At 43.1% G+C, this 26,817-nt stretch overlaps 1 protein-coding gene across 1 annotated transcript in view; it reads right to left on the bottom strand.

Annotated features, from left to right (window-relative positions):
* Nucleotides 1-26,817, bottom strand: part of txnrd2.2 (thioredoxin reductase 2, tandem duplicate 2) — a 185,422-nt gene that overhangs the window by 26,992 nt on the left and 131,613 nt on the right. The window contains exons 12-14 of the mRNA XM_072240869.1: nt 2,703-2,839; nt 1,840-1,935; nt 306-398 (exon numbers count right to left, since the gene is read on the bottom strand). Of these exons, the coding sequence (XP_072096970.1) occupies nt 306-398; nt 1,840-1,935; nt 2,703-2,839 (326 nt within the window). The remainder of the gene's footprint in view (nt 1-305; nt 399-1,839; nt 1,936-2,702; nt 2,840-26,817) is intronic.

Genomic DNA, 26,817 nt, shown 5'->3' with positions numbered 1-26,817 from the left:
TCAGATCTATAAACTCGCTCTCCGCTCCATGTTGACAAATGATGTACTGTGTAAAAATCTTAGGCACCCGAGCTATGTATATGTACCTAAGACTTTTGTACAGTACTATACATGTGATAAATAAAGCCAATCTTTTAAACTGGGTTCAAAGACTACTTGATTGCTTTTGCAATAATGCTCATGTTATGATAATCATCGTGTTTAGCTTTTGCCATAAATGATAAGGTTATTTTTTTGTCATAATAGTAATGAGGCTATCTAAGAAAGATATGACTGAGAGCAGAGTAAGAATCTGCAGTAGTTACCTCTATGTTGTCCTCGCCATAGCGACGTACAGCCTCCTCCTCAGATAGCCCAACACATCCATATTCCAGTGGTGTATAAACTGTGGTAGGAACCTAAATAAATAAATAAATCATTCAGCTAGGATTAACAACTTAGTGCCAGGTCCTTTTCTGAATTATACTTTCAATCTTTTAATACTGAACCTACTGGATTGTTTCCTCAGATGCTATCAGATACTTCCGACTTTCAGATTCCTTCAGATACTTTCAATCTTTTAATACCAACCTGCCCTGGATTGTTTTCTCAACTGATGATAAAATTTCAAAGAACTGTGGTGATTCTGACCAGGGTACCGGAACAGCTCATTCAATCACTTAACTCACTGCAATTTCTGGGAACTTCCTGTGCACTAGTGGGCTACCAGATTCCTTACATTGTCACAATAGATGACAATGGCTAAGCTCTAGCCACGAAAGTGTAATTGCAAAGAAAGCACGGCAGCGCCTCTACTTGGAGTCTTCGGAGATTCCGCATAACATTTAAAACTTCGACAAACTTCTATAGATTTGTAATGGAGAGTGTATTGACTGGCTGCATCACAGCCTGGTGTAAAAACACCAATGCAAATCCCACAAAAAGTAGTCGATTCGGTCAAGTATATTACGAGTAAAACCCTTCTGACCATTGAGCACATCTGCTTGAAACGCTGTCATCAGAAGGCAGTATCCATTATCAGAGATCCCCACCAACCAGGCCATGCTCTTTTCTCGCTGCTGCCGTCAGGTAGGAGGTACAAGAGCCTCAGGACTCACACCACCGGGTTCAAGAACAGTTAGTACCCCTCAACCATCAGGCTCTTGAACAAAAGGGGATAACTACACTCACTTGCGCCATCATTGAAGTGTTCCCACAACCAATGATTTCATTTTAAGGACTCTTTATCTCATGTTCTCATTACTTATTGTTATTTATTTATATCTGCATTGTCCTCTGCACTCTGGTTGATCTTTCACTGATCCTGTTACAGTTACTATTCTGTAGATACGCTGAACATGCCCTCAAAAAAAATTAATCTCAGGGTTGTATATGATGACATATATGTACTTTGGTCATTGTAAATTGTCCCATGATTAGGCCAGGGTTAAATAGGGGGTTGCTGGGTGGCGTGGCTCGAAGGGTTGGGAGGGCCTATTCTGTTTTGTATCTCTAAAATAAAACTAATATTATGATTATATTTTACAAAAGGATTTCAATGGCTCAGAGTAATCCAGGATGCCTTAAAATCATGAAAGCCATTGCAACAATTGTTTTTCTTTTCAGCTGAGTGTGTGCAAGTTGGCCTGCTCTCAAGTATTGGGCAATGCCACAGTTGGAAAGGGATCAGAGAAACAGCTCATGGCAGAACATGCAACAACATTTCCTCAGAGAATCTCTGACCTTCTATTAGGTTGCAGTCATATATCACAACAATGTATTGCACACAATTAAAACCCATTTCTTCCCTTTATAGGAAAGCTGTGACTGCTGCGGAAGTCACCCACAGGGCTCACTCACATTCTCATAGTCCATCAGCCGCGTAGATCTGCCGAAAAGCCGATGTGCCAGAAGCTTGCCTGCCTTGATAGCTGTAGGTGTGAGTTCTGGTCGGCCCTGTTGGAAGAAATGCCCAGAGCAAAACTTCACTGAACAAAGCGCTGCCAACTCATGTCAGCTGCAGCAATTTCTATAAATGGAAAGGTTCAAATAAATACTAGAGGGAATAGGTTTTAGGTGAGGGAGGGGAAGCTTAGAGGAGGTACACCAGACACGGATCATGGTGGGTGCCAGGGGAAGCGTACACAGCAGTATGGAAGTGTAGCGGTCAGCTCCGCACTATTACATCTCACAGAATCGGAGTTCAGAGTTCAATTGCGACGTCATCTGTAAGGAGTTTGTACAATCCTTCCCGTGAACACAGATTTCCTCTGGTTACACCCAGAGTCGCTGGCGCTAGTGGTGCATGCAAACTCAATTTCAACATTTAAGAGAAGTGTGGATAGGTACGTGGATGGTAGGGGTTTGGAGGGCTGTGGTCCCAGTGCAGGTCGATGGCAGTAAGCAGTTTAAATGGTTTGGCACGGACTGGATGGGCCGAAAGGCCTGTTTCTGTGCTGTACTTTCTATAACTCTAGGTTCCTCCCACAGTAGAAAGATGCACCAGTTGGGAGGTTAATTGGTCATTGTAAATTGTCCCATGATTAGACGAGGGTTAAATAGGTGGGTTGCCGGGCAGCACGGCTCAATGGGCCAGAAACTATAAAAAAATAAATAAATAAACAATAAACAGCAATTTAAGAGGCACTTAGACAGTCATGTGGATTGGCAAGAAAAAGATGGACATGGATTTCGTAGACAAGGATATCCGGATCATGTCCTACCTCTGCTATGTCTCCAATTGCATAAATGTGAGAAGTAGATGTCTCTTCACCAGTGCCAACAATCACCTTCCCTGTTTCTGGATTAACCTGGACCTCTGCCTTGTCCAAATGCAGGCTTTGTGTTTCAGGGGCTCGACCTAGAAGAAATTGGGAAGATAATATAAAGAGAGGTGCTCCCCAGTCTATGAATACCCAACTTATACACAGCCCACACATACAAAGGAGTGTTTGACAGACCAGCAGGGTGGATTTTCCAGCTGCCACAGGGCTGCAGGCACCTACTGCCGCCTCGGATGGGACCGTGTTTCCAACTTGTGACCTGTCCGGGTTCCAAACAGTTGGCAGGAACAGGACTGTGCCATAACCTGGGAAGGCCACAAGACCGTAAAACATTGGAGCAGAACGAGGCCATGCGGCCCATCTAGTCTGCTCCACAATTAGATTATGTCTCATTTATTATCCCTCCGAACTCCATTCTCTTGCCTTCTCTCCATAACCTCTGGCACCCTTACTAATTAAGAACATATCAACCTCTGCTTTATCTCTAACACTCGACCACAAGAAATTGCTTCCTAAATACTTTTGTGCTATTGATCATGAAAATCGCTGTGAAATTTCCCTATCACATACCATTATTTTGAAATCTCCTTTATTTGTTCCTTCAGCTTATAATCCAAGTCTTTTAAAATGTTGCCCACAATGTAAGCTGAAAAGTTTTCCATCTTGTCCAGGCAGCATGGGCATGTTTAGGCTGGGCAGATGCTGCATGGCAGGACAGGTTTTATAAAGCCTATAAATTTCCGTGAAGGGTTTCAATATTTGAGACAGATGTTTCCCAGAATAACTGATTAAAGAAGGCATTTTTGTTGGTCCACAAATCAAAGAGGTCATCAATAAGAGTAACAATTCAAAGAATTTCTAGTGGGACAGGAGAAAATTGCATGGAAGATATTCCAAGATGTTGTTGAACATTTTCTTGGCAGCTACAGAGCACCAAACTATGTGCAGCTGGTTGACAACATGCTTCAAGCATACAAAACTATGAGCAGCGCCATGTCACTAAAGATTCATTTTCTGCATTCCCATTTAATGCAGAATTAAATGCAAGATTGACCCTGTCAATCCTGGCGCTGCCAGAGACGAGCATGGTGAAAGGATTCACTGGACATTGCAACCATGGAGAAACGGCATCAGGGCAACTGGAATCCATCACTGCTGGCTGATTATTGTTGGACACTTAAGTGAGAAGCCTCAGACACTGAGTACAAACGAAAATCATCAACAAAACATTTTTAGCTTTGTTGAACTACTGCAAAAGTCAGCACTGTTATGTCAACACTTTTCAATAAAAGCTCATTTCTTGTTTCTCCTAATTTTATGTGATACAAGTAATCTGAAAATAAGCAAAAAACATTTCTGAGGAAGCAATACTTTCAAAAAAATTTGTTGTTCCATGTAATAGGTCAGGTTTTCAGCTGCCATATCGCTGTGATGCACATGCAAAGGTTCTGAATCCAAGCAGGCGTCAGAAACAGTTACCTTGGAGGCAATGGTTCAGATATTTGATGGCGATTATGCACAACCACAGATTTTAAGTAGCTGGATTAATAAATTTACAGGAGGTCAATTCTTATACCTCAAACCACAGATGGATATCTATCTATATAAAGACAGGCAAAAAAATATTAAAAACCCAAGACTTTTCTCCAGCTTCTGCAGGGTAACTCCAACGGTACAGGAGTTAAGTGGTTAGTGCAACATTTCACAGTGCCAGCGACTGGAAGATTGGGGTTCAATTCTCACCACTGCCTGTCCGGAGTTCGTACGTTCTCCCCGTGACCATGCAGGTTTCCTCTGGGTGCTCCAGTTTCCTCCCACATTCCAACACATACAGGTTAGTAAGTTGTGAGCATATTGTGTTGGTGCTAGAAGCATGGTGACAATTGCAGTCTGTGTTCTTGGTTGACAGAAACGACCCCTTTCCCAGTATATTTTGAATAAAACCAATCTTTTCTATTTATTTCTCTTTCTCTGTGCAATCAACCTGCTCTGTGATTCCAGTCATTGCTAAATCAGTCTTAGTTATTAACTTGCATATGCTTTTGCTGGTGGAGACATACTAAGTAAGTTAATATGCCAAAAGAATGTTCCTACAAAAGAATGCAAGCCTTCATGTGAGTGCAGGATCAGGTTCGACAGTGTTTGCTGCATGGTGTCAGCTTTCTTTGAGGTTTATTATCTTAATATCAGAGTGTGACAGAGAGCAATCGATAAACACATCCCTTACACACACACATTGCCTTGACATTCTGCTGTCGTTGGGGTGAGTGTGCGTACTTCAATGTCTTCCCCGGTATATTCTCATAATGGGCCCTAAACCCAACTGTTGTGCTTGGGTTGGCTTTATGGTGCCTTTCCTGCCATACACGGCAGAATATTCAATTTCTTTAGTAATGGGGATGTGTATATGTTGTTCGTATACTATATTTAAGATAAATACCTGTTTATTTTGTAATGTAATCTGTCCTGAAATGCAATTGCAAAGGAACCATGGCACCGCCTCTACTTAGGAGTCGGCAGAGATTCAGCATGACATCTAAAACTCTGACAAACTTCTAAAGACGTGTAGTGGAGAGTATGTTGACTGGCTCCATATTGGCCTGGTATGGAAACACCGATGCCTTTGAATGGAACATCCTAAAAAAAGGTAGTGGAGTCAGCTGAGTACATCATGGGTGCAGCCCTCCCAACCTTACAGGAAGTGCTGTCATAAGAAAGCAGCATCCATTATCAGAAACACTCACCACCCTCTTTTCTCGCCGCTGCCATCAGGTAGAAGGTACAAGAGCCTTAGGACTCGCACCACCAGGTTCAAGAACAGTTATTACCTCTTAACTATCAGGTTCTTGACCAAAGAGGATAACTACACTCACTTGCCCATGCATTGAGATGTTCCCACAACCAAGGATCTCACTTTATCTCATGCTTTCGTTATTTATTGCTATTTATTTATGTTTGCATTCGCACAGTTTGTTGCCTTCTGCACTCTGGCTAATCTTTCATTGATCCTGTTATTCTGCAGATTTACTGATTATGCCTGCAGGAAAATGAATCTCACTGTTATACAGTATATGGTGAGATATATGTACTTCGATAATAAAATTTACTTTGAACTTTAATATGATTGCAATTACCTTGTGGGGTGCAGCATACTCTAATTTAGGTGTAATCTTAAATTAACTTTGTAGATAATTAAAGATGGTTTCTCCTGCTGCCTAATAGAATGGGTCTTCTTCACCCTCAGTAGGAGAGAGATTGGAACTGCGAGGAATTCACACTGGACAACAATAAGTACGGAGCTATTACTGTGTTTTCTGGTAGATATCTTCTGTAAATATTGTCAGTTTTCTGTTCACTATTTTCACTAATTTTTGTAAGTTGGATTTTTGACGCATCAAATAAACACTCTTGCACTAAAGTGCAAAGCGACTCCAGCCATTATTTTCTTTGATCACAACTTGTGTATCTAACCCAGAGGTTCATGGACAGACATCAAGTACGGCGGATGTTAGCTACAGTAGCTAAACTCTTTCGCAGTCTGCTTCCAGATAGTCAACAACTACTGTTGCTAGCCCCAGTGATGGACAGCTACAGCTAACCACAAGAATTTAACAATGGACGCCCAGAATGCTTACACTAACTAAGCTAGATAAAAGATATTCTCATATCTGATCTGAACCGAACTAAACTGTTTCAATGACAGTTTTATATTCTGTGTTTTTTGTTCATTTTTTGCTGTTTGTGCGATTTGTTCATTTTCTTTGTGCGCTGGGGGGTTTGATGTTGTCTTGGAAAGGGTCCCATGGTGTTTCTTTGTTTTGTCGCTGTCTGTGGGAAGACAAATCTCAGAACTGGATACTGCATAAGTACTTTGATAATAAATGTATTTTGAATCTTCGAATAGCTCCAAATTTCCTTTTGACTGTCACCAAATTTTACAGATTATTTCATCGAAAGAACCCCATCCAGAAGCAGCACAATTTGCATCTCAAATGTTCTTAAGACTGTAAATAAACTAAATAAACTTCAGATTTGTAATCACATACATAAGAAGTTCCTGCAGGAGGGAGGACTTCAGATTTTTGGACCACTGGGCTCTCTTTTAGGGAAGGTAAGACCTGTTCAGATGAAACAGTTTGCACCTGAACTGGAGGGGGAACTAATAACCTAGTTAGTGCTGTACGGGGGGAGGTTTAAACTAGAGTTGCAGGGGCATGCACAAGAACAGATAGTGGAGTGGTTCTGAAGAAAGATGTTGTTAAGCCGACATACAAACTTGGGAATTAAAACATCAAGCTTGGTGGAGCTAATATTCTGAGCTGCATATATTTCAATCCAAGGAGTATTGTAGGAAAGGCAGATGAGCTTAGGGCATGGATCAGCACTTGGAATTATGACATTGTAGCCATTAGTGCATGAGGGGCAGGACTGGCAATTCAATGTCCCTGGGTTCCATTATTTTAAACGCGATAGAGTGGGAGGGATTAAAGGAGGAAGGGTGGCATTACTAGTCAGGAAAATGTTACGGTGGTGATCAGTCAGGACTGACTGGAGAGCTTGTCTAGTGAGGTTTTATGAAGAATAAGAAAGGAATAACCGTGTTAGTTGGATTATATTATAGACCACTCAACAGTCCACGGGATTTAGAGGAGCAAATTTGTAGAGAGATCGCAGACTGTTGAAAGAAAATAGGGTTGCTGACTGGGTCTCCCATACTTTAAAACAGCTGGTTGGGAAAGAGTTTGTCAAATGTGTTCAGGGAAGTTTTCTTAATCAATACATAGAAGTCCCAACGAGAGAGTGTGCAATACTAGATCTTCTATTAAGAGAATGAAACAGGGCAGGAGACAGAAGTTTGTGTAGGGGAACACTTTGTATCTGGTTATCGTACTTCCATTAGTTTCAAGGTAATTGTGGAAAAGGATAGGTCTGGTCCTTAGATTCTAAATGGGAGAAAGGCCAATTTTTACGGCATCTGAGAGGATGGATTGGGATAGGTTGTTTTCTGGCAAAGGTGTACATCGCATGTGGAAGGCCTTCAAAACTGAAATCTTGAGATTCCAGAGTTTGTATGTTTCTGTCAGGATAAAAGGCAAGGATAACTGGTTTATGGAACTTTGTTTTTCAAGAGGTGTTGAGATCAGATTAAGAAAAAGAAGGAGGTGCATGGCAGGTATAGGCAGGCAGGAACAAATGAAGTACTTGAGGAGTATAAGAAAAATGCAAGAGAACACTTAAGAAGGAAATCAGGAGGGCTCAAGGAAGACGAGAGATTGCTCTAGCAGACAAGGTGAAGGAGAATCCTAAGGGCTTATACAGATATACATATTAAGAGCAAGAGACAAAATTGGACCTCTGGTAGATCAGAATGGCAATCTATGCGTGGAGCTGAGAAACAGGGAGGAGATCTTAAATCCCCTCTCTCCCCCCGCCAGACCCTGCAACCTCCTCCCACCATACAACTCTCCAAGATCTCTCCATTCCTACACCTGAAACTTCTTACACATTTCCAGTTTTCATTGCTTCACCGAAGGGATGGAATGGTGGCGTAATGGTTAGCCAGCTGTAAGATCAGGGTTCGATTCCCGCCACTGCCTTTAAGGAGTTTGTACGTTCTCCCCGTGCCTGTGTGGATTTTCCCTGGGTGCTCCAATTTACTCCCACATTCTAAAGAGATGCAGGTTAGGGAGAGTGGGCACCTATGTTGGCACCGAAAGCATGGTAACACTTTGTGTGGGCTGCCCCCAGCACATTCTTGACGTAAATAGTGCATTTCACTGTATGTTTTGATGTAAAAGTCTTAGGCACATGTAAAAAAATCTTTGAAGCAAAGATGCATTCAAAATAGTGAAAAGTTTCTAAGTATCAAAAAAATTACTATAAAGAGCAGTGAACAGTCAAAAAAAACTGAATCAAATCAATATTTGGTGTGACCACCGTTTGCCTTTAAAACTGCATCAATTCTCTTCGGTACACTGTCATGCAGTTTCATAAGGAAATCGGCTGGTAGGTTGTTTCAAACATCTTGGACAATTTGCCACAGTTCTTTTGCAGACTTTGGCTGTCGCTTGCTTCTTTCTTTCCAGGTAATCACAGACAGCCTCAGTGATGTTGAGATCAAGGCTCTCTGGAGGCCATACCAGCTGAAACCATATAAAAATTCTAGTGTGCCTAAGACTTTTACACAGTAATTTTATCTTTAATTCGTTGAGGCTGTTAGTTCAGAATTCCCTCCTTAAATCCCAGCCTCTCAGAGTAATACAGTATTTGACCCACCAAGCCTGTGCCAACTATCAAGCAGTTAGTTACTTGCATTAATCCCATTTTATTTCTTCCTCCAGTCTCCTTCCTGGTTAAAGACAACCACTATAACCAAACCAGAGGTTGCCCATGCTAATATTTCCTCCCTTACAGTACTGTGCAAAAGTCTTTGGCACATACGAATAGCTAGGGTGCCTGAGACTTTTGCACAGTACTGTAGTAATTTTATGTATTGCTCCAGCAAAAAGGAACCACAAATTTCATGTGATGATAAACCTGATTCTGATCTGGGTCTGTATGGTGGACTGAGAGTGGGAAGGGAGCAGGGAGAGGGGAATCATGGCTGGGAAAAGAGGAAGGGAGAGGGGAGGGACGGGAAGCACCAGAGAGACATTCTGTAATGATCAATAAATCAACTGTTTGGAATCAGATGAGCTTGCCTGGTGCCTCAGGGCTGGGCTTGTCTCTGCACCCTGGCACTCCTCTGGTGCCTGTCCCACACCCCTCCCGTGGGACTCCACCATCCCCAACATACTTTGCTCCCACCAAACTCACTCTCCGCTCCACGTTGACAAATACAGTACAGGGCAAAATTCTTAGGCGGCCTAGCTATACAGTATAAATGTGCCTCAGACTTTTGCACAAAGTCAGTCACAATCTGTTCAATCATTATAATGATGGTGCTGCTGGTGAAGTTATTAAACACATGGTGTTCCATAACTATACGATCAAATTTCTCCGATACCAGACGTAATGCATCGTTCATCAGTGGCGCACCATGGCAGTGTAGAGGTTGGCACAACACTATTATAGCTCACAGCGTTCCAGAGTTTGGGGTTCAATTCCAGCACGGTTTGTACATTCTCCCCATTAACTGCCTGGATTTTCCACCAGTGCTCCAGATTCCTCCCACAGTCCAAATATGGACTGGTTAGTAAGTCCAAGAGGACCACAACCTTGTCGCTGGGTTTGGAGGCTTGCAGGCCTCAATGATCCAGAGAGCTATATTGGCTGGAGACGGGAATTTATGCTTTGGCTCTTGGTAGGGTCACCCATGCTGAACAGGTCAAAGGGTAGAAGCCAGACTAGGAGTAGTCCACAAGTCCTCCAGGTTCAGAGGTCAGCTCAGGGTTAACAACCCTGACTGGTGAAACAAAATTGTTACAAAAACAGCAGTGAAAATTCCTTCTACATCTAAGTGTGATGGTATTCCTGAGTCTCCACCCGGGTCTTGCATGACTGACAATAATGAAATTCAAGAGGAAGCTGCTGGCATGATGAAGGAAGCCCTGAACACCACTGGAGATGGAGGACCTTCATTGCTGCCCTAAATGCCAGCAACATAATGGGCAGTAAGTAGGTAGGTTAATTGGTCATAGTAAAATGTCCTGTGACTAATAGGGTTAAATAGGTGGGCTGCGAGGCAATGCAGTTCGATGGGCCGGAAGGGTCTGTTAGGTATTGTATCTCTAAATAAATTAATAAATCATCACAACAGCACGTTGATTGAACTTGTCCAGAATGTATTTACTTTCATATTACGTTTTTGAAAGATCAGATGCATTCATGCACAAAATCGAGTAATTAGTGCAGCTTACGTCACAGATCTACACCTACGTTACTGATCTATATCTGGTTTAATGACTACACTTTAAAAAGAAGAGAGATTCCATTACTCAATATTTGTTTGATATGGAATCTGTCCAGGAACAAAAACAAGGTTGAGCGAAGTGCATGGACTTCTCTGGGCTAAAAGTTAGATCGTTCGTGTTGAAACAAGAGAAGTGAGTTACGTCACGATAATCATTTTCTTTGTTGCAAGTTGTAAATAGTTATTAAAGGGGAGGTTATGGAAAAAAGAAGTCAATTTCTTGAAAAGAAAACAAAATATGAAAACGGGAGGAACTATACTGGATAGTTTGTGGAGGAAAATTAATGGCACTCTCTTTCAGCTGGTAGAATCCAGTACCTCATACCCCTAGAACTAATGTTAGTTAGAAAGAGGCTGTGTGGTCATGGGGAGAGTGTGTGAACTCTGCCTCTGAGGGGAATCAAGATGCATCTTTGGAGCCATGAACCACTAATGCTACCGTGCTGCCTAAATTCACTTCTATCAAAGTTTCTCTTTAATAGTAATACTGGCAGGTATCATAGTTTGCATCCCAACAAACCATGCAGCACAGTAGCGTAGTAGTCCCACAGCTGCCTGTACTGAGTTAGTACGTTCTTCCCGTGACTGCGTGGGTTTCTTCCAGTTGCTCTGGTTTCCTCCCACAGTCTAAAGATGTACCCGTTGGTAGGTCAATTGGTCATTTCAAATTGTACCACGATTAGACTAGGGTTAAGTCGGGGGTTTGCTGGGCAGTGCAGCTCAAATGGCCAATCCCACACTGTATCTCTAAATAAATAAAAATTAATAAATTCTAATCAAAAAGCAAAAGAATGTAAGTGCTGCAAATCTGAAACTAAAAGAGAAACTACAAGAGAAAGGAATTGTCAGCGTGTCATGCTGCAGGTGTGGAGAGAAAGGTGAAATATGAAGGTAAACGAGCCAACAATATCAAAGAGGATACCAAAAGTTTTTCAAATTTATAAAGAGTACAAGTGAGGCAAGAGTGGATATTGGACCGCTGGAAAATAACACTAGAGAGGTAGTAATGGGGGGACAAAGAAATGGTGGATGAACTGAATAAGTGCTTTGCATCTTTCTTCACTGTGGGAGACACTAGCAGAATGACAGAATTGCAAGAGTGTTGGGGGCAGAAGAGAGTGAAGTTGCCATTACGAGGGAAAAGGTGCTTGAGAAACTGCAAGGTCTGAAGGTAGATAAGTCACCTGGATCAGATGGTGTACACTCCAGGGTTTAGAAAGAAGTGACTGAAGAGATTGTACAGGCACTAACAATGATCTTTCAAGAAACACAAGATTTTGGAATGGTTCCAGAAGACTGGAAAATTGCAACTGTCACTCCACTCTTTGAAGGGAGGGAGGAAGAAGAAGGGAAATTATAGGCCAGTTACCCTGACTTCAGTGGCTGGGAAGATATTGGAGTCCATTAATAAGAATGAGGTTTCGGGATACTTGGAGGCACATGATAAGGTAGGCCAAGGTCAGCACGGTTTCCTTAAGGGGAAATCTTGCCTGACAAATCTGTTAGAATTCTTTTTAGAAATAACAGGCAGGATAGGCAAAGGTGAGTCAGTGAATGTTGTTTACTTGGATTGCAGGCCTTTGACAAGGTGCTGCACATGAAGTTGCTCAACAAGAGCCCATGATATTACGGGAAAGATACTGGCATGTATAGAAGAATGACTGACTGGCAGGAGCAAATAGTTGGAATAAAGGGGTCTATTCTGATTGGCTGCCAGTGACTGATGATATTCCGCAGGGGTCAGTATTGGGACCGCTTCTTTTCACGTTATACAGTAGGTTAACAATTTGGATGATAGAATTGATGGCTTTGTGGCCAAGTTTTCAAATGATACAAAGGTCGGTGGAGTTAAGTGTTAAGCGTTAAGGAATCAGGGAGTCTGCAGAAGAACTTGACAAATTGGGAAAATGGGCAAAGAAATGTCAGGTGGAATATAGTATAGGGAAGTGTATGGTCATGCACTTTGGCAGAAGGAATAAAAGCGTAGACTATTTTCTAAAAGGGGAGAAAACTCAAAAATCAGCGCTAACGGCTAACTTGCAGTTTGGTAGGTGGTAAGGAAGGCAAATGTAATGTGAGTATTCATTTCAAGAGGACTAGGATATAAGAGCAAGGATGTGATGCAGAGGCCTTATAAGGGATAGTTCAGACCACATTTGGAGGATTGTGAACACTTTGTCCCCCCTTAACTAAGAAAAGATGTGCTGGCATTAGAGAAGGTCTTTTTATTTTAGAGATGCAGGGCCGTACAGGCCCTTCCAGCTCAACGAGCACACACCACCCAATTACACCTATCTGACCTATTAACCTACTAACTTGTATGTCTTTGGCATGTGAGAGGAAACCAGAGCACCCAGTGGAGATCCATGTGGTCACAAGGAGAACATGCAAACTCCTTAAAGAACCCCGTTGTTGGCTCCGTAAAGTGATGCGTTAACCTCTATGCTATTGGGCAAAATGGGAAGAAATATTTTTCACCAGTGAATGTTTGGAATTTTCTATTCAAGAGGGCCACGGGCAAAGGAAGATTTTTATATATTTAAGGGATTAAGGAATACGAGTTTGGACAACAGAGGTAAAAGATAATAAAATAAAAATAAAAGATAAAAAGATATTGAATGGTGGAGATATTTCTACACCTGTTTGGATTTATGTTCTAAAAGCCCCAGATGTGCAATATAATTGATCCACAAACAACGTAGAATTAGCAACAAGTTTATGAACGATCATCAGTTTGAAATATTAATGGTTCCTCTCTGTACTGATGCTGCCCTAACTTGCTGAGAAGTTCTAGCATTCTGTTTTAACTGCAATTGTCAGCCTGCAGCGTTCTGTGATTGGATAAAAAAAAAAGGAAAAAGATCATTAACAATTGCCTCCTAATCATCATCGTCATTCTGTGCCATGTCATATGCCGTGGTTGATCATGGCCTCCATGACAATGATTGTTCTTGGCAAATTTTTCTACAGAAGTGAAGTCGTTTGCTGTTGCCTTCTTCTGGGCAGATTCCTTACAAGACCGGTGTCCCCAACCATTATCAATACTCTTCAGAGATTGTCTGCCTGGTGTCAGTGGTCACATAACCAGGACTTATGATATGCACCAGCTGCTCATATGACCATCCACCACCTGAATCCATGTCTTCACATGACCCTGATCGGGGTGGGGGTGGCTGAGCAGGTGCTACACCTTGCCCAAGGGTGACCTGCAGGCTAGCGGAGGGAAGGAGCGCATTACACCTCCTTTGGTACAGACGTATCTCCACCCTGCCAGCCAAGCCCCTCCCAATGCACTTTTAAAAAAAGATCCAGTCATCAACAATAGTTTTAGCTTGAAATTAAACAAACATTAAAGCAATATGATTTTGTTAGCCAGCCACCTTCTGAGCATTGTTCACAAACCAGTTACTGAGGTAGACAATTTTGCTTTTTAAACATACATTGATCAATCAAGTTCAAATTCAAGATAAATTTATTGTCTTTCAACTGTATACACGTATACCACCAAATGAAACAATGTTCCTCCAGACCAAGGTGCACTGCACAGTACATGTAACTGACACTCACACACAACACAAAGGTAATATTATAATTAAATTAAATAATAAGGTACATTTGCCACACAATTTAAAAAGTAAACAGCATTATGCTACTGGCACTTCATATGCGATGAGACCTGGGAGTTGGCAGGGAGTTCGGTAGTTTTACGAACTGGGGGAAGAAGCGGTTTCCCATCCTAAAAGTCCTTGTGCTAATGCTGTGGTACCGCCTGCCTGATGGCAGGGGATTCAGAGATTGTGGGATGGATGGGAGGGATCATTGACAATACTAGGGGCCCTGCGTACCTAGCACTCTTGATAAATACTTCTGATGGGTGGAAGAGAGACTCCCCGTGATCCTCTCAGCAGTCCTCACAACCCTTTGTAGGGAATTGAGGTCGGATGCAAGGATACCTTAACAGTGGAAAGGAATAGCTTACCACATTTGAAATAACCATTTCCACTGGGCTCTAAACTAGAAATATTCACGAGCCCTGCATGTGCATTCCCTGACAGCCTGAATAAAATCTCACATTTCTGGCCACCGAGCATTTTGAAATTAGATTCTTCTTCAAGGCTGCATTGCTATGCTTGGTAAAAATTATACTTGTTTGCTCCGATAACACCCTGCAACTACTAGGATTTCAAAGCTGAGTGATCAGGTTACTTCACTGACTGCTGAATTTATTACCACCGAGTTTAATTTTGAAATTAGGGCCTCAAAACAATAATGTATCTTTATACAATCCCGTGTGAAGCCTTTCAAGCCAGATCTGTTCAACGTTTCATAAGGAAACTCACACTCTGCTCAATAACCTTACAGGGTGCTTAAAATTCGTGGTGGGATTCTAGGTTGTTTTTTCACCAGGAGGATGCCGAGAAAGATATTTCCTTGCCTCCAATTTGCAAAGATGGTCAAAGAAAGAAACATTTTAAATTATGTAGAACTTCATCAAATAGCTCTTACCAAATGATCTTCCATGCTTTTTTGGTGCAAGGGGAGGGGGTTTGGGGTCTATGTTCTTGCTACATTTCATGCGGGGGAAGGGTATTTGGGGGGGGCCAATGCTTTTGTTACATTTTGTGTGGGTGAGGGGGATTTGTGGTTGATGTTCTGGTTGAGTTTCATGCAGGGGAGGTGATTTTGGGATCGATGTTCTTGCGTTCCACACGGGAGAGAGGGTTTGGGGTTGATGTTCTTGCTGCGTTTCGTGCGGAGGAGGGGTATTTGGGGGAGGTCAATGTTCTTACTGTATTTCATGCAGGGAAGGGGGATTGGGGGGGTTCGATGTTCTTATTGCATTACGTGTGGGGGAGGGGGGTTTGGGATTGATGTTCTGATTGTGTAGCGTGTGGGTGAGGAGTATTTGGGGTCGATATTCTGGCTGAGTTTTGTGCAGGGGAGGGAGGTTGATGGGGTTGATGATCACATTGCTGTTCTTTTCTTGGTGCAGCGGGGTGGGTTTGATCTTTCTCTTTCAACAACTTCCATCGTCTTTCTTTGTTTCGTGTCTATCGTGATGAATCTCAGAATTGTATACTGATAATAAATGAACCTTTGATCTGTACAGATAGCATCCAAAACAAAAAATCTTATAATGTACCTCAGTACAGAGGACAGTAATGACCAAATGAACAACTCTTCAGACATTGGAATCTATTCAGCTCCTTAACTGTACTGTGCATTAACTCTCAAACTAGGCTGCCTAAGAGTTTTACAAAGTACTGTATTTGTCAACGTGGAGCAGAGAGCGAGTTGTAAATCTGGTAGGAACAAAAGATGTTGGGAATGGCCAGGGTGCAGCGCTGTGGGAGAGGTGGGGGACAGGTGGCAGAGAAGCTGTGCCGGGGCAGTGTAAGGCACTGGTGCAGGCACAGCCAGTCCTGAGACACAAAGCAATGTCAGTTGATTGCAAACGATTGGTTTATTTATTGTTATAGAATGTCGCTCTGGTGCTTTCCGACCCCTCCCCTCTCCCTTCCCCTTATCCCAACCATGATTCCCTTTTCCCTGCCTCTTTCCCACTCTCGTTCCACAGTCGAGACCCATATCAGAATCAGGTCTATCATCACTTACATATGTCATGAAATGTGTTTTTTTTTGTGGGAGCAGTACAGTGCAATACATAAAATTTCTACAGTACTGTGCAAAAGTCTAGCACCCTAGCTGTACAGCCCTAAGACTTATGCACTGTACTGTACAGTGCACAGTGCAATACATTAAAGACTGAAACCATAAAAACATCATTTTAAGGGGTGGGTGGGGGGGGTTGCGGTTTGGGATAAGCAGAGACAGAACATATTAGCAAGACACTTTGCTTGGGGCCATGTGTTTTTAATGTTTCTTTTGCATGCTTCCACTTCCTGAGTCTAGAATTGCTTTATTTAGAATTGTTTGACGAAAGCTCCAGTGTCTTGGCCTGAAACATCCGCTCTTTATTCCTTTCCATAGATGCTGCCTGACCTGCCGAGTTCCTCTTGCATTTTGTGCTTGTTACTCTGGATTTCCAGCAGCTGCAGAATCTCATATATTTATGTTTGTAATTGCTCTTTCTGGTATAATTTTGTCACAATCTACGTAATTTTTTTCCTGAATGTGTGCATCTTCGGGCAGATGGGGCTCGTTGGCCGTGGCTGGCAGCTCACCTGAGAGAAGGAAAACTCTGATCTCACATTTCCACTGCCTTGCAGCTATACCCTCTGATGGGGGAGACTTCAGGAGTAAACCGTGAGTGGAAAATCTGGAGCTGGAGTCCCCAAGGCAATTCTACATTGAGTTCACATGCTCTTTTGAAGTGGTGACATTGGTTAGCACAATGCTATTACAGCTCGGGGCATCAGAGTTCAAAATTCAATTCTGGCGCTGTCAGTAAGGAGTTTAGATACTCTCCCTGTGACCACATGAGCTTCCTCTGGGTGCTCTAGTTTCCTCCCACAGTCCAAAGACATACCAATCAGTAGGTTAATCCGTCATTGTACATTGTCTTGTAATTAGGGTAGCATTAAATTTATTTATTTTGAGATACAGCATGGAACAGGTACTTGTGGCCCACTGAGGCGCACCACCTATTTAGCCCTAGCTTTATTGCAGGGTAATTTACAATGACCAGTTAACCTACTGACCCGTATGTCTTTAGACTGTGGGAGGAAACCAGAGCACTCAGTCAAAACCCATGCACACATGGGAAAGAATGTACAAAGTTTCTTACAGAGGACACCGGAATTGAACTCTGAACTCCAACACCCTGAAGTGTAATAGCACTGCACTAAGCAATATCTCCACTTCAAAACAGCATGCATTCATATTTCAGGATTTCCAATTAACACTTCAGAACACCCAAAATGAATGTTAAATCAGCATTGTCTGGTTTTCCAGTTAACTGTAGTTCACAGCTCTCAGAACCCATTCTCCAGAGTTGCATTTTAAATTTAATCTACAGTCCATATTCAGATTTGAAGATTGATGGCTGAAGTTAGTTGCTGAAATTGATAGTTAATGTTTTGTTATATGTCCTAAGCCCAAAAACACCCTAACAAATTGTCTCAAGGCCCAGATGCAAGATTTTGACCTGAAATAACACCAATTCCTTTTCTGCCACAGGTGCTGCCTGACCTGCTGAGTTCCTCTTCCACCAGATTGTTTATTTATTTACTTACTTATTTATTGAGATACAGTGCAGAATACGCCCTTCTGGGCCCTTGAGCTGCACTGCCCATCAACACCCCCACACTCTGATTTAACCTGAGCCTAATCACAGGACAATTTACAACATCCAGTTAACCTACCAACCGCTACGCCTTTGGACTGTGGGAGGAAACCAGAGCACCTGGAGGAAACCCACGCGGTCATGGGGAGAACATACAGTGTTTGTTGTGAGAGAGTTAATTAGATTGGCTTTTACCATATGCTTTATAAATACAGGTGGGTCAAATAAGCAATTGTCACAAAATGCTTCAGGGGCAGGCAAGAGTGCGGGCTAATTCTCCTCAGAATTGCGCCTTTCAGTCGAGTATTTTGCAATTCTCAATTGAGAAAGAGGCACTAGTGGATATCAGACATTCCTGTAGACCTGAGATCTCCTCTTGTCAGGTGGGCAAGTCTTCAAATGAAGCAAGGAAACAAAGAATTCTGTGGAACGCACAGCATTGTAAACAAGAATTTTGATCGGCATCTTTACTTTGGCCTTTACAGTAAAGTTACTGTTGCATGACAAGAAAAAAATCATTGGGGCATGATGTTTCTTTTTCACTGTTCTTGCCCCAAGGCAATGGCTCCCAACCTGATTCTGATATGGTCTCCATTATTAATGGCATGGCAAAAAAAAAATTGGGAGCCCATGCTCTAAGTGAATTAATATGTCAAGTTAACTTTTTCCCCATCACTGAAGGTGTAAAAGAAATCAGTGGCCAGAATTCTTGGTGCTAACTCCACCATGGACAGTCGCAAGCCTGGCTTGAGAATGGGGCTAGAAACGCCACTGCATAAAAATACAGAAGCTCCAAAGACCTCACCCCTGGGAGAGGAAGGATCTTTGCCTAGAAGACATATGAAGTCACGTGGTGAAAGCTGTAGTGGATGCCACAGGGCCGATCAAGCTTCGGAAGAGAGTCCGAGCAAAAAACACCTGGTGTCGTGACCTTGAAGCTAACACCAAGAAGATGTACCACACCTGGGGACAACGTGAAAGACTGGCTCAGGACAGAGGACTCCGGCGAGCTGCTGTCAGCAGCCCTTGCCCCAGTAGGGTGACAACATTTCTTGGTGCTTGCCATCGCCATGGTATTTAAGAAGATGGCACCATGGTGTAGCTTTACAGTACCAGTGATCAATGATCAGGGTTCAATCCCCAGCACTGTTTGTAAGGTCACACGTTTGCATGGCTTCCTCCAGGTTCTCCAATTTCCTCCCGTGTTACAAAGACCTACCGGTCAGAGTTACTAAGCTGTGGGCATGCCACACTGATGCTGAAAGCAGACGGACACTTGCGTGCAGCACACAGCACATCCTCACACAGTGTTGGTCGTTGATGCCAATGATGCATTTTACTGTATGTTTCAATGTTCTAATGTACAGTACTGTGTAAAAGTCTTAGGGATATACAGTGCTGATAATAAGTATTCACCCCCCCCCCCCCGGAAGTTTTCATGTTTTATTGTTATACAACATTGAATCACAGTGGATTTAATTCCACTTTTTTGACACTCTTCAGTAGAAATAGACTCTTTGGTCTCAAAGTGAAAACAGATCTCTACAAAGTGCTGTAAAACAATAAAACATGTGAATTTCCAAAGGGGGTGAGTACTTCTCATAGGCACTGTATATATTGATAGGGTAGCACAGTACTATAGTAATTTTATGTATTGCACTGTACTGCTGCCACAAAAAAAATCATGACATATGTGAGTGATGATAAACCTGATTCTGATCTGGGTCTCTATTGTGGACTGAGAGTGGGAAGGGGGCAGGGAGAGGGGAATCACGGTTGGGAAAAGGGGAAGGGAGAGGGGAGGGAGCGAGAAGCCCAGAGAGACATTCTGTAATGATCAATAAACCAACTGTCTACAATCAAATGACTTTGCCTGGTGTCTCAGGGCTGGGTGTGTCTGCACCCACGCAACCTCTCACCTCTGGCACTCTTCTGCTACCTGTCCCACACCCCACCCGTGGTGCACTACCTTCGCCATTCCCCACATACTTTGCTCCCACCAGATTTACAAATGCACTCTCCGCTCCACATTGGCAAATACAGTACTCTGCAAAATTCCTAGACACTCTATGTGCCCAAGAATTTTGCACAGTACTGTAGCGTTGTGAAAGTGGAGACACATTAGACAAGGTTTACTGGGTTCTGCTGTGGCTTCGTGTCTGTACACAGTCTCTCTTAGATGGACTTCAGTTCTGAACACTATTTGTTGGTGTTTATTGTTTGCACAGTTGTTTTTTATTCTCTCGGCACATTGGGTGTTTGACAGTTTTTTCTTAATGGGTTAATTTTGGGGTTTCTTTGTTTTGTGGTTGCCTGTAAGGAGACGAATCTCAAAGTTTGCATAATGCAGATATGCTTTGATAATAAATGGACTTTGAACATTTAAGTCATTTAGACGGAAACATGAGGAGGAGAAGATGGCAGCGTGACGCAGCTTGCGCAGCCACTCCGGTGAATGATATCTGTAATCTGTCAAGTAGGGTGCCGTGCACAATCCTGATTTGATGGAGACAGACATGAGAGAACGGAGGAACATCTGGAGAAACTTCTGAAATGCCTTTATCGCTGCTGCTGTTACTGTGTGATCCAGAATCTCTGAAGGAGAAGGCCCCGAATCCTCGACTTTGCTTATTGCTCGGCGGCTGGAACAGGGTCGAAGCGCTCGGCAAAAATGGTGCTCTGTGCTCGGTGTCGAAGAGCTGATCGGAGGCTCGAAGTTTTCGGATGGACTCAGAGTTAGCTGTGGTCGGGTGCTTCCAACGCACTGACAGCTGTCAGCTCCTGGAGGTTTATGGCAGAGGGAGTTTCTCCCTTCTGCCGCCTACTATCAGGGACTATCGGGAGTCGATCGGAACTTTTAGACTTTTTTTTTTACCATTCCCATGGTCTGCTCTTTATCAAATTATGATATTGCTTTGCACTGCTGTAACTATATGTTATAATTATGTGGTCTTGTCAGTGTTAGTCTCTGGTTTGTCTTGTTTTTCTGTGATATCACTCTGGAGGAACATTGTATCATTTCTCAATGCATGCATGCATTTCTAAATGACAATAAATGAGGACTGAGTGTCCTCATAATCTAATCTAATGGATAGGAAAGGTTTAGAGGTAGACAACTTGGTCAGCAAGGACAAGTTGGGCCAAAAAGATTCCATACTGTATAACTCTGCAACTCAAGTCCCAGATTCCCATGGGCAAATTTGCTCTGTGGAACACACGCAAAATGCTGGAGGAACTCAGCAGGCCAGGCAGCATGTAGGAAAAGCGTACAGTTGACGTTTCAGGCCGAAACCTTCCAACAGGACTGGAGAAGAAAAGCTGAGGAGTAGATTTAAAAGGTGGAGGGAGGGGAGAGAGAAGCACAAGGTGACAGGTGAAATCTGGAGGGGGATAAATGAAGTTGTGCTTCTCTCTTCCCTCCCCCCCCCCACCTTTAAAATCTTCTCCTCAGCTTTTTTTCTCCAGTCCTGCTGAAGGGTTTCGGCCCGAAATGTCAATTGTACTCTTTTCCTAGATGCTGCCTGGCCTGCTAAGTTCCTCCAGCATTTTGTGTGTGCTCACATTTCCAGCATCTGCAGATTTTCTCTTGTTTGCTCTTTGGAGTTGTCTCTCTATCTGGTCGTCAGTATTTTCTTTACCCTGTGATCTCATAACCTCAAAGAGAAAACAAGTGATTCAGCTCTTCACAAGAAACAATAACAGCAGACACAAACACATCTGAATCCTATAATGGTCAAAGGTTAGGGCACCCAAGATGACAGGTTTGGAGAGATTACGGAGAGAAATTAGGTTCAATTGTCATGTGTCAGAACACTGAAACACAGTGAAATGGGTCAGTCATGGAGTCACAGAACACTATAGCACAGAAACAGGCCCTTCAGCCCATCTACTCTGAATAATCTACTATTATTCTGTGAAGTCCTACTGACCTGCACCCAGACTATAGATCTCCACATCCCTCCCACCCATGTACCTATCCAAATTTCTCTTACATGTTGAAATCAATGTAGTTTGGTCAACAACCAACACAGTACGAGATGTTGCTGGGGGCAGCCCGTAAGTGTCACCATGCTTCCAGTGCCAACACAGTATGTCCACAACTTACTTTGGAACATGGGAGGAAACCGCAACACCCGGAGGAAACCAAATAGTCATATGGGGAGAATGTATCAACTCCGTAGAGACAACATTCGAAGCTCACAGTACATTTATTCTTGAAGTACATATATGCCCCCATGTACAACCCTGAGATTCCTTTTCTTGTGGGCATACTCAATAACCCTATAGAATAATAACTATAACAGAATCAATGAAAGACTGCCCAACACGGGCATTCAACTAGAGTACAGAAGACAACAAACTGTGCAAATACAAAAAAAAATTAATAATAATAATAAATAAATAAGCAATGAAAATTGAGAACATGAAACGAAGAGTCCTTAAAAGTGACTTCATAGGTTTTGGGTTGAGCTCTCTGATTCAAAAGCCTGATGGTTGAGGGATAGTAACTGTTCCTGAACCTGGTGGTGCAAATCCTGAGGCTCACTGGCAGCAGTGAGAAGGGAGCTTGTCCTTGGATGGTGGGGGCCCCTAACAACAGATGCTGCTTTCCTGTGTTTCATGTAGATGTGGTGGTGGGGAGGCTTTACCCACGATGTTCTGGGTGATGGGCACTGAACCCTGATCTTACAGATGGCTCTGTCAGACGTAGTGCTGACCACAATGCTAACATGCCATGCTCATCGTCACGGAATCATACACCTCAGAAGGAAACGTTTGGCTGTTTGCTTTTTTACTGCCCGTCACGCCGCTGGCATTTAGGGCAGCAATGAAGATCCTCCATCTCTGTATGTACAGAAGGGTTCTCCATTGCTGTTTCTGTAACAATTGTTTTTTTGACCAGTCAAGAGTTGTTAGCCCTGAGCTAAACCCCCAAACCTGGAGGACAGGTGGACCACTCTTAGTCTGGCCTCTACCCTTTGACCTGTTTGGCATAGCTGACCCCACCAAGAGTCAAAGCATAAAGCCCTGACTCCAGTCAACAAAGCTCTCCAGGTCACTGAGCCACACAAGCCTCCAAACCCTACGACAAGATTATGCTCTCTTGGAGGTTGGCTGTTTGCTGTACTGGAATTAATCAAAGGAGAACAGCGGGCACTTTAACTCAGCAGTGTCGCAGTGAAGATGTGTCACTGTGATTAAAGGATTAACTGCCGCTCTCCAATTTCTCTCTAGCTGCCGAAGACATCTGGTATGGGTGTGTTAATTTAGGGGAAAAAATGACATTAATCAAAACTATGGATCAACAGGCCTATTTATCACTGATTCTGGAGAAGGGTACGGCTGGGCAAAAAAAAACGTCAAGATCTTCTTGATGGATTCATTGTTAACCAACTTGACTAAGGTGCATTACTTGCTGTTCAACCTGTCTCAGGACACTTTTGTATTTGTGTACTCTGATGCTTCGCATACTTCACCCTGCAAGGCAGATTTTTAAAAAATTTGTACAGAATTAGTTTGTGTATCTGTGAGCCCATAAGACCTGAATAACCTACAAAGAAAAATTCCTGAGATTTACTCAGTAATCGTGCAACTACATACTGCTTCTCAGACAACACGAACTCTTCAATAACTTAAGAGTTTACGAGTGGCCAAAATAAGCAAATTAGTTTGAACCCTTGCTCCTCCAAGAGGACCACAATCTTGTTGTAAGGTTTGGAGGCTTGTGTGCCTCAATGACCAGGAGAGCTATGTTGGCTGGAGTCGAGGCTTTATGCTTTGGCTCTTGGTAGGGTCACCCACGCCAGACAGGTCAAAGGGTAGAGGCCAGACTAAGAGTGGTCCACCAGTCTTCTAGGTTCAGGGGTTCAGCTCAGGGCTAACAACCACAACTGGTCAAAACAAATTGTTACGCAAACAGCAATGAAGAATCCTTCTATATCTGTGTGCAATGGTGTTTATAGACAGAGATGGAGGACCTTTGTTACTGTCCAAAATGCCAGTGGCAAGATGGGCAATAGATCAGTACCAAACTAAGATGGGGAAGAAATAACCACATGTGCTTAAAGCAAGCGTGAAGGAGGGTCATGCACAAGACTGGACCATGTTACGACTAATACAAGTTAAAAGTGCGAAGTTCAAAGTAAATTTTTTTTATCGAAGTTCATATATGGCACCATATACAACCCTGTGATTAGTTTTCTTGCAGGCATTCACAGTAAATCCAAGAACCATAATAAAATCAATGAAAGACCACACCCAAAGGATCTGCAACGCCGCAAAAAGAGAAACAGAGTTAACGTTTCAATTCAAAAACCCTTCATCAGAACTGAGAAAGAGAAACAGGGATGAAAAAAACAAGGTGATCAACTCCCATCAGACACTCAGTGGCCACTTATTAGATGCCTCCTATCCCTAATAAAGTCACCGCTGAGTGTACGTTCGTGGTTTTCTACTGCTGTATCTCACCCACTTCAAGGTTTGAAGTGTTGTGCATTCTTCTGCACACCACTGTTGTAATGCACGGTTATCTAAGTCACTGTCACCTTCCTGTCAGCTCGTACCAGTCTGGCCATTCTCCTCTGACCTCTCTCCTTAACAAGGCATTTTCATCCACAGAGCTGCCACTCACTAGATGGCTCTGTAAACTCTAGAGACTGTTGTGTGTAAAAATTCCAGGAGATCAGCAGTTTCTGAGCTACGCAAACCACCCTGTCTGGCACCAATAATCATTTCCAGTCAAAGTCACTTCAATCACATTTCTTCCTCATTCTGATGTTTGGTCTGAACATCATCTGAATTTTTTGAGCATGTCTGCATGACTTTATGCATTGAGTTCCTGCCACATGATTGGCTGATTAGATATTAGCATTAATAAAGTGGCCACTGAGTGAAAGTCAAAAGAGAGGAAGAAATATGGTTGAGACATCTATACTTTCTGCTCTTATACCTGTTGGCTTTTAGGGCAGCAATGAAGATCTTCCATATCTGCTGGGGGTGTTGACACTACAAATCAACACAGCTCTCTCAACATACTTCCTTCCATCCTGCTTCTAAATTCCCCTCCAATGATGAGAATCTGCAGAGAGGAGTCCCTGAGAGGTCTTACTTTAATACACGCTTTATGTACTCAGAATGTGTTTATATTGTTGTGTTTCCATTTCCAGATGATTCACTCTTTCAGGCAGTAGAGATTTAAAAATGAAAGATTAGAACGTGCTACACCTGCCCATACACCTTCCTCCTCATGGCCATTCAGGAACCTCAAACAGTCCTTCCAGGTGAGACAACACTTCTACCTGTGAATCTGCTGGGGTCCGTCTATGGTGTCCGGTGCTCCAGGTGTGGCCTCCTCTATGTTGCTGAGACTCTTCGTAAGTTGGGGGGGGCCACTTCATCGAGCAACTCCACAACATCTGCCACAAGCAGGACCTCCCAGTGGCCAAACATTTTTATTCCGATTAGATTAGATTAGATCATGAGGACACGCAGTCCTCTTTTATTGTCATTTAGTAATGCATGCATTAAGAAATGATACAATATTCCTCCAGTGTGATATCACAGAAAACACAGGACAGACCAAGACTGAAAAACTAACAAAAACCACATAATGATAACATATAGTTACAACAGTGCAACAATACCACAACTTGATGAAGAAGAGCCCATGGCACAGTAAAAAAGTTCAAAGTCTCTCGGAAGTCCCACATCTCACGCAGACGGGAGAAGGAAGAAAAACTCTCCCTGCCATGCCCGACCACATTCCGACTCTGAGTCGTCCGAAAACTTCGAGCTCTGATCCGCCCTTCGACAACGAGTACCGAGCACCATCTCTATCCGAATGCTTCGACCTCAGCCTCGGTCGCCAGCAGCAGGCAAAGCCGGGGATTTTGGGGCCTTCCCTCCGAAGATTCTCGATCGCACAGTAGCAGCAGCAGCGAACCGGCATTTCAGAAATTTCTCCAGATGTTCCTCTGTGCTTTCACATCTGTCTCCATCAAATCAGAATTCCCATTCCCGTTCCAACACGATGATCTATGGCCTCTCCTTGTGCAAAGATGAGGCTACCCTCAGGGTGGAGGAGCAACACTTTATACTCCATCTGGGTACCCTCCAACCTGATGGTGTGAATATCGATTTCTCCTTCCAGTAAACAAAATTCCACACCCGCCCCCCCACCTTCCTCTCTTCCTCACTCTGACCTTTTACTTCTCTCCTGAATATTATTTCCCCCTGGTCCTCACCCTCTTCCCTTTCTCCTATGGTCCATTCTCCTCTCCTATCAGATTCCTTCAAGTTCCCCCCCACTACCCCTTCCTCTATTCACCACTCTTTCCTCTCCAACCCTTGACCTTTCCCACCCACCTGGCTTCACCTATCACATTCCGCTAGCCTCCTTCCCCTCCCCCCAACCTTTTTATTCTGGCACCTGTTACATATCTCAAGGAGATCTTGTGACTTTCATGTGAGAATGATGTAATGGTCTTTTGGAGGTCAGCTGATGTAATTTTCCCGCCGATGTGAGGTCACGTGATGACATGTTCACCACGGGTATAAAAGGGAAGACCCCTGGTGACACAGTTAGTTTTCCAGTTAGAATGCCAATGACATAATCCGCTTTGCTGCGTATTTACATTATGACGCAGTTTTGATTTTAAATGGAGTTTTATGTTCTAATGTAAGGTACAGAAGTCTGAGCCGGCAGTTTGACCAATCGCTGCCCAGTTTGTTAATGTATCTTTTCAGTAACATTGGAGAATGAAGACAGGTTTGGAAAGGATCAACCATTATTGAATTCGTTCAAGAAAGAGTGATCGGCATGAGATAGCCTCTGCTAAAAGTGGCAGAAAGGCTGTGCAAGATCTATTCTACGGAGGAGTAAAGTCAGTGCCTTTAAA

This window comes from Mobula birostris, chromosome 22 (assembly GCF_030028105.1).
Source record: "Mobula birostris isolate sMobBir1 chromosome 22, sMobBir1.hap1, whole genome shotgun sequence".
NCBI classification, from domain to species: Eukaryota; Metazoa; Chordata; class Chondrichthyes; order Myliobatiformes; family Myliobatidae; genus Mobula; species Mobula birostris.
Note: the sequence above shows the minus strand (reverse complement) of the source record. Positions and strands in the feature narration are given on the sequence as shown.